Here is a 12,263-nt window from a genome sequence, read left to right on the forward strand (position 1 = left end):
CTACTCGGCAGAACTTCAAAAAAATCACCCATTTGCAGAAATATGTAATAATTCAGTGGGAATAATATAAACAAATTATGATTTTTTTTTACAATACTTCTTTAATATAAATATCTTGAAATTCACCAAAAAAACTATGGAAATATACATGTCACGTTATACAGATTTGGTTGTTAAATGTTTTCAATACCAACCACAAAAAAGCCGAGTTTCTTTAATCGTTCATGGAAATGTATAGTTACAGAACGAATTGCGGCGCGCATCCAGCGCCTGTCAGCATCTAGTGGTCCCTCCTTTCATATTGCTCGGTCCCGCCTCCAAACTAGCGAGATAAATTGCGGGTGTCGCATCCAGATTGCTGGGTCTTTAATCAAACTGAGTCGAGGAATCCACTCCAGCCGAAAAGCTCCACATTCCTACCTTCCTCGGTGTCTTTTCGATCATTAAAACTCAATTTGCAGGAGATCGTGGCGATACCATGTCCACTGGATCCGTTAGCGATGCAGAAGATCTCCAGGAAATGGAAGTGCTGGGCACAGAGGAGGAATGCGATGGGATAAAAAGGAAATCTAACAAGGATTTCTGCACCTCCAACGACAGCAACGAAGATAGCTCCAACTATGAACACGAGTCCCCAAAGAAGGGCAGGGGGGCTTCGGGAAAGAGGCGCAAGACCGCCTCCAAGAAATCTTCTCTGAATGGGGTGACCCAGGAAGGGAAACAGGTCCAGCGCAACGCCGCAAACGCCAGGGAGAGGGCCAGGATGAGGGTGCTTAGCAAAGCCTTCTCCAGGCTCAAAACCACCTTGCCCTGGGTGCCACCAGACACAAAACTCTCCAAGCTCGACACCCTCCGGCTGGCATCTAGCTACATTGCCCATCTGAGACAAATCCTGGCCAACGACAAGTATGAGAATGGCTACATTCACCCAGTCAACCTGGTAGGATTCCATCTTTTGGTTGAACAGAGGTTATCTTATGTCTTTTTTTAAGGCCGTGTGTGTGTAAGTATGTATGTTCGGGAGTACGTGTTAGTGGATGTTTCCATGTGTTTATATGTGTACGAACTTGTCTATTGACCTATGCATGCATATATGTATGTATGTGGTTATATGAATGTGTGATTATGTGAATGAGTATGTATGTGTGTGTGTGTATGTATATGTGTATGTGAATGCGTTTGTATATACGTGTGTATGTATGTGTGTGTATGCGGATATGTGAATGGGGCTGTATACATGTGTGTGATTATGTGAATGGGTTTGTATATATGTATATGTCTGTGTGATTATGTGAATGGGTTTGATATTTGTATATGTGAGTGTGAATATGTAAATGAGTTTGGATATATATATGTGTGTGTGATTATGCGAATGGGTTTGTATATATGTATATGTGTGTGTGATTATGGAACTAGGTTTGTATACATGTAGATGTGTGTGTGATTATGTGAATGGGTTTGATATTTGTATATGTGTGTGTGATTATGTAAATTAGTTTGTATATATGCATATGTGTGTGTGATTATGGGACTGGGTTTGAATATATGTATGTGTATGTCTACAGGAATCAATTCGTAGAACCCTCTGCAATAGATCAATCCTTATGCAATCAGACCATTCGGCAATTTTGTATTTACAAAACTAAACAGACTTTTACAGATAAGGGCTGTGGCTTTAAACAAACAACTCAGAGACAGCAATACATACTGCTTCACCGAATCAGAAAGCCCACTTCAATTTAGGAGTTAGAGATTATCACAATTCTTTGTGGTCAGAAAAAAAATATTTCTCTAAATCAAGCTACCAAAAGTCGAAACCTTAAAATGAGCATTAAGAGGTTTATTTTGCTCCGTGTGTGAAGGTAAAGAAAATATTTTACCAGACTGAGAAGGTTTTTAATGGTAGCTTAGCAAAATAACTTAAAAAAAATACACAGAGTAAAATTTACTCCTCAAATTGAACGGGCGCAGAAGCATGGGTTAATTCAAACTGCAATAACTGACAATTAATGTAGATGTATGTAGGTTTGCTGTGAAAGTACTGTATGCACATTCCAATTAATGTAAAGAATTTTTGACATAAGTTGTATGATGAGCCAGCCGGATTAGCAAAATAGCCTAAAATATCTCCACAAAATAAACCTTTTGTGCAAGCACTCCATAATTGCCCCAAATAAAATATACACCTTTTATATTTGCCATCGTTAGTCACAAATCACTTTAGTTAAATAATAACTAGTGATTAATTTTAAAGGGTGGAAATGCATTTGAAAGTTTTTAAATCTATCTCGGACTGGAGCGGAATTGTTTTACTTTGCTGTCCCATTTAAACAATTGCGTTCAACCGTTTTTGTTCTTCGCCTCTGCACAATGTTCTCAGCTTTTGCTGGTTTACTGTTGCATTATAATAAAGTCATGGGGAAGTTTGCTAAACAAAACAGTGCAGATATTGTGAAACTTCAGTCATTGTTTGGGTCACACAATATCTGCTTGATACTTAGCAGAAACCTTATTTTAGCCATTTCACTCCATTTCTGAAGCCACCTTCGCGCATTGTAATTGAAAACAAATAGATTTCCTAGGAGATTTCCAAGCATTCCAGAAAATAACACGGTTCTGTGGACTTTAAACAGTTCCTCCTATATTTAAGGAAATACGGATTTGTAGTTTCTCGGTTAACATGGCAACATTGTTGTGAACTTCGAATCATCTTCAAAACTAAAACCTCTTGAAAAATCATCCGAACATATTCCTATTGAGTGAAATGAACAAGGACTAACATTTCTCCATAACGGAGAATATAGGAACTCTATGAATATTATAATAATATTTATGGTACCAGTGTGTAATCCAAATTTTGTCTATATTCCATTTTAAAGCCATTAACAAAGTGATCATTATGTTTTTTTTTATTGCTAAACCCTTAATGATAGAGTTTTTAAAAAAATGTTAACGTTACAAGCTGTACTGGTGTGTAATCGTCACAACTTTCCCCCTCAGAAGTTATTCCCATGAAGTATTTAAAATCGTTACTTTTTTAAACAGATTTTCACCTGAAATATCTTAGTGAATTTTGTGAAAATTCCATTGGTTTCATATTCAGAACATGATTTTATTGAATGATTATTGAGATGTTATCGTGTGTTGGTTCACATGGTGGAAGTGTTAAACCGGACTATTTTAAATAATTAGCAGCGTCAATTAGATCGATTCTTTATAATATTTGAAGTGTGCGTGCAGGGTCTGTGTTAGCAGCACGCGATTAGCACAGTCTAAATCCGACCTGTTTTGATTTATGGAATGGATTTGTTGTCTGCTGAAATACTTACAACCTACCAATCCGGAAATACAAATGTAAAGCATTTTATTGAGCAGAGGACGTCACCGATCATACAGAAATATATTAAAACAATCACAGCCAGAGCAATATTTGAAACTACATTTTCCATTGTCTAGACCATGGGAGTGTTTTGGGGGCCACTTTTGAACATGCACAATACTAGTATTTTAACTGCGTTTGAACATCATTACATGACTTAGTATCAGAAATCAAAACTTTCACCCACTTTGTTTTTTCCCCCCAACTGATCAGTAGTAAATGGTGACTGGTTTCCATTCGTCACTTATTCAATGTTTCCACCTCTACATTCCGATAATGATAAATAAATCACATCTCCCGGGCCAAGTTAGGTTAGACTTGATTGGAGATATTTTGTCTCTTTAGTTGCATGCTTCATGCTCCCCCCTTTTTAAAATTAAAACTGTTTGAACTATCGAGATAAATGATGGTAGCACCAGCAATGAACAAACCTCGTTTGGTTTCTTGTTTTAATGAACAAAATACGAACCAACATTTCTTTCATTTGCATTTCAGACGTGGCCGTTTATGGTGGCGGGTAAACCAGAGAATGAGCTGAAAGAGGTTGTTAACGCAGCTCGTTTGTGTGGGACTACAGCGTCGTGACTAAAATAAAATGCCAGTTAAAATAAAGGCGGAGGATAAAGGAAAAACCAAAAAGGACAAACATTAAACTGAGGGAGAGACGGCCGGAGCCCTGTGATGGTCCCAGCTTGGGCTCCGTCACAACAAAGTGTTCTTACACTCCGAGCGTGCCGATATTGTTCCAGTACTTTGCTGGTCAAAGTGCGAAAGGGATCTATCTTTACGTCTTCATTTATAATAGTGACCAGACTTTAATGTTGTCGTGCAAGATAATGTAGGTACGTTGAATTTCAAAGCTGACTTTGATAGTCACTTGCTGTGTAAGGAAGCATCATATAAAAGATATATATTTTCTTTAACCGCAGGTCTTTTCAAATCATGTAAATAAAATTTTGCTTTATATTTAAACGTCTGGGCATATATTATATTCTTCTCTCATATTAGGCGAGGCATATATTATATGTGTGTGTGCGTCACTAGCATGTTTGCGCTGATTGATTGTCTAACAGTGTGTTCCAACAGACCCCAAACCTCGACAATAGACGCAACGAAGTGACAACAGTAATGATTTGTTTATTTCTTCCACTAAAGGAATAAGCAAGAGATAGCTCTTGTTATTGAGCTGGGGCTCAAAGAAAACAAACATCTGCGCGAGCCCTGCATCCTTGGAGTTTATGCACGATTGCTGACCCTGTGCGAAAGAACAACCGATCTAAAATTAAGCTAAAGAGGTTCCATTAAAAAAACATTTCCGGTATATCGCTTTGGTAACAAAGAGGCACTTTACAGCTATAGGCTTTAAGCGGCAGGTGTTCATAACAGTAACAAAGTAGGTCCTGGAGAGCAACGGACTGATCTTCTGCCAAGCTGCGGGGAGACCTGGCTGGTTTCTAGCCGAGCTGAAATGATAATGGACTATTTTCTGATTCTCATCTATCTGTTGCCACACGGAAGCATTATTTCTCATTTTAGACTCCCCTGAGCCACATAGATTAGCAGAGGTCCCAGACTCAATTCCCAGTCTGTGCCGTGATTTGAGCTCAGTCAGGTTGGCAGTCGGCAGCACCTCTGGTTTAGGGAGGGGAATACATGGTCCTGATTGCTATTCAGTAACTGATCATCATAACAGGCGGTCCCTCGAACGAGGATGACTTGCTTCCACACCAAAAGGGTTGAGTTCACTGATGTTTCAATGGAGGACCCGATATTCCAGTCCTGAACTCCAGGGGTGGAAGATGCCTGTGCGTGGATTTATTTTTAAGGTGTGGTGACCTTTGCACATCAGCCACCACACGGGCTTGACAGAGCTAGGCCTTTATCCAGTGGCAAGGGTAAACCAGGACGACTGGAGACCTGCTCTGTTTCTCGGACCTAGTGCGCACACATATCGCAGTGTGGGCTGGCCCATGCAGTAACTGACCCCTGCTGTTAGTCCACACGTGAACACTGGCTGAGCACAGGAGCATCATCATCATCATCATCATAGGCAGTCCCTCGAATTGAGGATGACTTGCTTCCACAAAGTTCACAGGTGTTTCAATGAAGGACAGGGCTCAGCTGTTGGCGACTTGGGCAATCGAAAAGAGAGCAATCAGTGTCTGCATAATTATATCCCAGTAAGGAGTCAACATCTTCAATGAGAAAGGGGAAGGCAGAAAACTGATGAGCAAAGGAGAGAGAGAAAGAACATGCGATTTTAGATTGGTAATTTTGGCGCAGTGCTCCATGGACATAAGTTCATGTCACATAGTAAGTTATCAATCCCAGCCATTCTGTGGTAAGGAAGAATTAAGCAGAATGATGGAGGGTGAGAAAGTCTAGCTCCACCTAGGCTGTTCTGACACTTCTGTTAGCAGATGGTCTACAGTGATATGGCAGAGAGCTGGAAGCTGGTTCCTTGCTCACCCAGGGATGATACATGGTGACCACAGAAGGAATAAAGAAAATATATGGATTTTGGTTAAATAATGTAGGCTAATATATGTTGTGTTATTACTGTAGACAGAGATGGTGAAACTTTTAAGCCTGTATAATTAAATGTTGGTTCAAAGTATTCAGATTTTGATTTAATTCAGATTTCTGAGAGTGAAATGAATGTGAAAAGCCAAATCAGTGCTTTTGTTTGGAGCAGAATTTTCACACTTTTCATGAACAGAAATGCAGTTGCACACAGCTTTTTAACCCTTAAAGTTTTGATGGTTTCAACAAATTCTGTTCTCCTTGGCAAGTCTTTTTTCAGTTTCCATGGAGTTAAAAAATAAGTCCACTCATAACAGTACTGCTCAGATATTAGGGGAATTAACATAGACTTTTAAAATGTAAGTAAAATTAAAGCATTTTTAAACGTTAATTCTATTCTTCCTTTTGTCTCTTTCTAATTGTTCTAAAATATTTACTATTGTAACTTCTACTATAAAATATTACTTCTTTATACCTTGGTTTTAACTTTAGATTTGGTTTGAAATGTAAATGCATTTCTTCTCCTGTGCCCTCACTGGCCTGTGCTGGACTACACACCTCTTAAGTGTGTTCCCAGTTGGCTACAACCCATACCAAAGACCATTTTTCCAGCTAGTCAAGAGACTGAACATCGTTACTTACTCTGTTATCTCATTGGGACTACTAGATCAACATTTCAGATCTTTGTTGGCTTTCCTGTTCCAAGTACAATGCACCCAATGAGATGGCTGGTTGGCAGTCTAGTAGAGTGAGTACACCAAAATAACTTATCTCACCAGTAGCAGCCCGAGAGCTAAAATTGTTTTTATTTGGACTATTCTGGAAGTCAACATTCTCTGATGTTTGCACTTGACCTTTTGTTCCCATTATATAGTGCTTAGCCAAATCTCATGTATGTGCATAAGGACATAAACATGTCGGGAACAATCTTGACCAGTTGTATTGCGCAGATGATATTTTCATGGCCCAAACCACATAGAAGCCAAAGTCCCAGATCATTGATCATCTGTGCATACCTCTCAACCTGAAAAGGTTTAAGAGGGTGCCATTTGGGTTGGTGCATGGTGTGGGAGTATGACTTTCTGTAAAACTGGCATATCAGCTGATTTTGACAGTTTGGGGGTTTTGTCCACTGCAGCTGTTTTTCTCAGAGACATGTTGATTAAAATGGGATGTTTAAGAGGTACACATCTATATCCTTATAACCAATTATACTGTTCTTAATCAGTTACTCATCTTGCTTTTTTTAAAAGGTGTCCGACGATGTAACATTAACTGTTTTTTTGTGAGCCTGTTTCATTCATCTACTCCTATTTCAATGCTTTTTTTCAAGCTTGTGCTCATTCAGTTTCACAAATCATCTACCCCACCTGCATTTTTTGTAGCTTTTAACATCTTAATGATCTGTGTCTTGTGCCCTCTCAATCCTCTTTTCTCCAAAGAAAACAAATGCATTTCTGTAACATAAAGTGCTGTTATGTTGACACTTTTGTATTGCTACAAATCGCTTTCTACTTTGCAGCAATGCCACAGTGACAGTATAGCTTGAAGACATGCAGTGTGAAACCCTTTGGGGATGGCCTTTGCATGCTTGGGTTAAATGTCTGTGTAGTTTAACTCCAATATGGCGTCCAGCTGTATTTAAAAAGTACTTGGGCATCCATTCAATTTGGTGGGCACTTTATAAACTTAGGCGCTAATAATGTTTTTTTTTAAATAGACACTTTTCTCCCATGCTTTCAAAACATTAAAAAATCAACTAGTTGGTGTGTGCAGAACTCTCTTCTGGTGGCAAAATTCCAATTGGCAGCCAGGCAATTTAATTAGGTCTTGGTGGTTGCAAATCACTCTCAACCTACTGATCTCAGATACAGCAGAGTGTAGTCACTGTATTTGAATTTTAAATGCTATAATCATCCTTGTCAATTGTATCCATTTCTATTTGCAAAATGGTTGCTGCATTTATCTACGTAGCAACAGTCATTGCACTTCAAAGTGATTAATTGGATGTGAAGTGCTTTAAGACATTTCTCAGAGGCATAGTAAGGTGTTGTATGAATGGAAGTCTTACTTTTCTTTATCTATATAAATCTAATCATCAAATTTTAATCTATCTTAAAGTGAGGATGGACCAAGTAGTTCTGATTGGGGGTGCATTGTATGAAGCTTGGAATTCCTCTGAGACCCATGATAAAGCTTCCACTGGAAGCATGGGAAAACATAATTATAATGAGAAATGTGTAGCAATGAGATTTTATTGTGTAATCGTCACTTTGAGAGAAGACTTACAAGGTCATTCCCCCAGATATGTTTAATGCAATAAAACTTAGAAATTCCTTAGTACCAGTTTTCTCAATGAAATATTTATAAAGTTAATTACAGAGTATTTGAAACACATTTTGCATAACAAAAATGAGATGTAATGATATTGCATGCAGTTTTATTATATCTAATTTTTGTATTCTATGCTCTTACAAAATATAAAGAATTTCTTCCTTGTATTTATTTAAATGTGGAAGCTTTAAAACTAAAACATGTTATGTGGTCCCTTTGTATTGCTATTATTTACTCACTAGAACTTAATAATGATTTGATCTATTTGAAATAACTGCAATGTGGATCTGACTCTGAAAATATAAGTTAGAACTGTTGCTAAAAGCTTACTTTCTAAAGGCTGGCTGTCTCAAAGCTGCTAACATGGCCACAAAGACCTCAGAGTGATATTCAAACAGTATAATCCTTCACAACTGTCTAACAGTTTGGGGTTATGTCCTAATCTGTTTGTAAAACCTATTTAACTGTTCAGGCTTCATGCAAGTAATGCCCAGTTAACAAACTATTCGCTTTCTGTTTTTTTATTTTATGTGGATTTTAATTCTGGGCAAGTATTCCCCTTTTTCAATTAACTATAAACCTTTTTTGCTTACTTAGCTTAGGCCGTTTGCATCAAAAGCTAGTTTAAGATCTGCTCCAGGGTACTCTAATTGCCCTCTATTGTCATCTGACAAGATGCATTAGGAATTGCTTTTTAAATTTGTGTGCTCTGTTCCTTTGCAGCTTCTGCTCAGCCTCCCCCTGCTTGACCTGGCTATGATTGGGATATCGGTGTTACAGGCCTTTAAAGCTACATCTATCTCTGCTCCAAGCACTAAGGGTTAAATCACTAATTCTCAGCACCACAGCGTCCCTTCCCACTGGTTATATTTTCAGTGGACAAAGGACAGAGAAATTGTATTCCAACTCAACATGTTTTATTGTGCCACTTATTAGTAGTCTATACTTTGCTGATCTTGATCGCTGTACGGTCTCAAAGAGGACATTGTGATTTTCATTATTTAGCAGCGCTAGTTTATGAAAATTATTTTTCAATATTCTGTCTATAAAATAAAGATATAAAAAGATAAATCTGGTTTAGTTTGGGGTTATAGTAGTTTTATATTCTGGTGATCAGCATGGGATATGTCTCAGACCATGGCACTTCAATCTGCCAATCCCAGTTGTTATTTGTCTGTTCTCAGATGAGTGCCTTTGTGGCAGCGCTTTGCACAACACTGTTTTACATTGGGGAAGTTGGGAATGGAGATAAATTCCTGCTCACTCTGCCACAAACAGGCCTCCATTGACTGGGTATGAAACTCTATTGAAATTTATACTATGGAAGATTATGTGACCTGCTCTCTTGCTAATGACAGATATATGGAGATGACATTTTGGCTCATATAAAAGTAACAAATATCTTTTATTTAAAAGCCATAAAATCTGTGTATATTTATATAAACACAATTATAAATTACAAGCCAAGTACTGTGATGCCATCCTATCCAAAATAGATTATAGTGTAAACAAACCTGGGAGTGCATAAATGCAACAATTCAAAATCAGTTTCTTAACCATACATCAGTACCCGAGGTCAAACTGAGTTGGTAAGTGAAACTTACAAATTTAATTGGCAATTCTATTGAAACTTAATCTTTTTGAAATAGGGTAGAGCTTGCTTAAAACAAAACAGTATATTTTTAAATGTTAAAATAACCATAACTATTTCAAAAACAAACTTCTAATCTTTAAATGATATTTTGTTTCTTTACAATCAGTACAAACCATAGCAGCAAGGAACCCATTTTCAAACAGATCCCTTAAGACACATTGTTTATTCTGTGAAATAACTCTTTAAAGTCACAACAAATCTTTTGGCCTGTAGTCCTTCTGTTTATAACTTCCGTACTATTCTGAAAAAATATGCTATTAAAGTAATGTTGGTTAGATGCACTTTTTAGAACCATTTCAAAGCTTCTTTAGTGTCATTTTTCAGGATTAGAGTTAGAGCCCTACTTCACAAATTACTGTCAAAATGCAACAAAATGCATACATATAGCAAACATATGCAGTGAGAATTCACACTATTGGATAAATTCTGTAGATTTATTTGTACATTGCTTTTGAATGTTTCATCATTGTTTGTAAATTTGTTTGTAAAACAATTAGATGTGGTGTAAGATATCTACAGAATTGAAATCGGATAACATGAGCAGAACTGATCACCAGGCCCTATTGTCACAGTCACAATTTCAGTCTATATATGATGAGACTGTTCTAGTAATCATGGCGAACATTATAGTATGAGCGGAAATATTTGATTCCTGATGTACAAGATGTGGGGCAAGGGGCAGGAGATAACAAATTCCAAAATTACATATATTTTGTGGGAGAACAGCCTTTCTGAACAGCTGATATAGATTTAATCGGCAATTCTAATTTTTTCATTTTTCTGTGATAAAGTTAAACCATGCTGACATATTGCAATGTTTGAGAGTTCTTGCCACATGCCAGCAGTTAACTTTATTTATTCTTACATACCAAGGTACCCTTTGGCTATCCCTCACATTTTGGATGCAGAATGGGAAGGAAGGAGACTTGGAAGTTAACAGAATGTGTTGTTACAATTCCATTGTTACAATTCTCCAATTAACTGATTCCTAAAGTTCTGAGCTCACAATGCATATATAGATAGATAAGATTCAATGTCATTTTAAATAGTTAAAATAGAAAATAGTTTGACTTAAATGTCTTAGCCGATCTGTAATGTCTGCTCTTTCATTGGGAAAGCAGGTCATAGATATCAGTGAAATGACAGTTTATGTACAGTAAAAGTCGAGTTTGCAAGGCATTCTTCAGCTCCACTTACTTCCTTTGTAAGAGCCACACACGATATATCATCCAGAGATGTGGCAAGCATCTACATCATCCTGGCCAGACCACCACTGAGAAAATAAACTTGGAAGCATTATCCCAGCACAGCTGCATGGCTGCTCCAGATTTGCAGAACATTGCATTGTAGGAGGATGGTCATTAAAGAGATAGAAAACAAATTCCCATGGATTTTAGTATCAAGCTAATTCTACAGCTGGATATGTGCCTGGAATTTCACTGAGTTGTCCGGATACAACATTGATCTTAAATTTTAATTTATGCCATTAAAATTAACCATAATGGTAGAAACATATTGAAATATTTTAACTTTAGTCCAGTATCATTAAACTCTCATCAAAAGTACAAGGTTCATTGTCAGAGGGGTACAGCCCATTCTAATCACAGCAGATTGTAGAGTTTTCCAATCTGTTTTCTAACTTTAACAATAGATAAGGCAGGGGGGAAGGCTGCATTGTCAGGTAAATAGATGGCACAGACCAGTGGCACAAAAAATATTATACATTAACAACTATTAGAGTGGTAATGCACAGGTTCTCTAGTGGGATTTTTAAATGGTGAGTTCCTGATCTTAACTGCACCAAATGGCTGAAACAACTATTGGAAACACTGGTGCACCCCACAGGATGGGAGAGAAAAATGGATAGCAAGTCAACCTGCACAGCTCAGTAATAGCAGATGATCTGTTTCCAGATAGAGATACAATAGCGGGTTATCTATCTACTGCCTTAATTGGGCAAAAGAACCTGGCATGGTAAGGATGTGAGAGAAACTAAGAGAAAATGTCATGAATGTGGATATGAAAAAAAAATGAATCTATCTCTGTTTTCATCTGGATTTTGCTATTGGTACCTCTGTGGCTGAAAGTGTACCACATGCTCGAAGTTGTTTGGAATGGAAGAGTAATTAATAATATTTTAGATAATACAGATACAAATAACTTTCAGAATTATATTTTAATCATCTAGCAGTCTTTAAGGCTGAACAAAGTGACATAAATATTGGTCAATTCTAAATTTGCTGACACCACCATTCAACATAATCAATTGCTTATCTGATTAGGAACTGGTACTGAGTGGAGTATGCTCCAGTTGGAATGCACCACCAACATTTTATTTGTATATATATTTTTGATTCTCACATCATATCACAT

At 37.4% G+C, this 12,263-nt stretch overlaps 1 protein-coding gene across 2 annotated transcripts; it reads left to right on the top strand.

The window, feature by feature from the left end:
- Positions 1-386: 386 nt before the first annotated feature.
- tcf21 (transcription factor 21) lies at positions 387-9,090 on the top strand. Of its 2 annotated transcripts, XR_011593795.1 has the most exons (3): positions 387-940; positions 3,875-4,221; positions 8,960-9,090. XR_011593795.1 is itself a non-coding variant. In XM_070884506.1 (2 exons), the coding sequence occupies exons 1-2, from the start codon at positions 479-481 to the stop codon at positions 3,962-3,964; spliced, it is 552 nt and encodes a 183-aa protein (XP_070740607.1). In that variant the 5' UTR covers positions 387-478; the 3' UTR covers positions 3,965-4,276. The 2 variants fall into 2 exon arrangements, 1 of the variants encoding a protein (XP_070740607.1); XM_070884506.1 differs by lacking the exon at positions 8,960-9,090 and having other exon boundaries at positions 3,875-4,276.
- The last annotated feature ends 3,173 nt before the right edge of the window (positions 9,091-12,263 follow it).

Source organism: Pristiophorus japonicus, chromosome 7 (genome assembly GCF_044704955.1).
Source record: "Pristiophorus japonicus isolate sPriJap1 chromosome 7, sPriJap1.hap1, whole genome shotgun sequence".
Lineage (NCBI taxonomy): Eukaryota > Metazoa > Chordata > Chondrichthyes > Pristiophoridae > Pristiophorus > Pristiophorus japonicus.

What these genes read in the sequence shown, in the direction of transcription:
- tcf21 (XM_070884506.1), top strand. Translation starts at nt 479, where the DNA reads ATGTCCACTGGATCCGTTAGCGATGCAGAAGATCTCCAGGAAATGGAA. An exon ending in ACATTCACCCAGTCAACCTG is followed by an intron (nt 941 to 3,874) that starts GTAGGATTCCAT and finishes TTTGCATTTCAG; the next exon opens with ACGTGGCCGTTTATGGTGGC.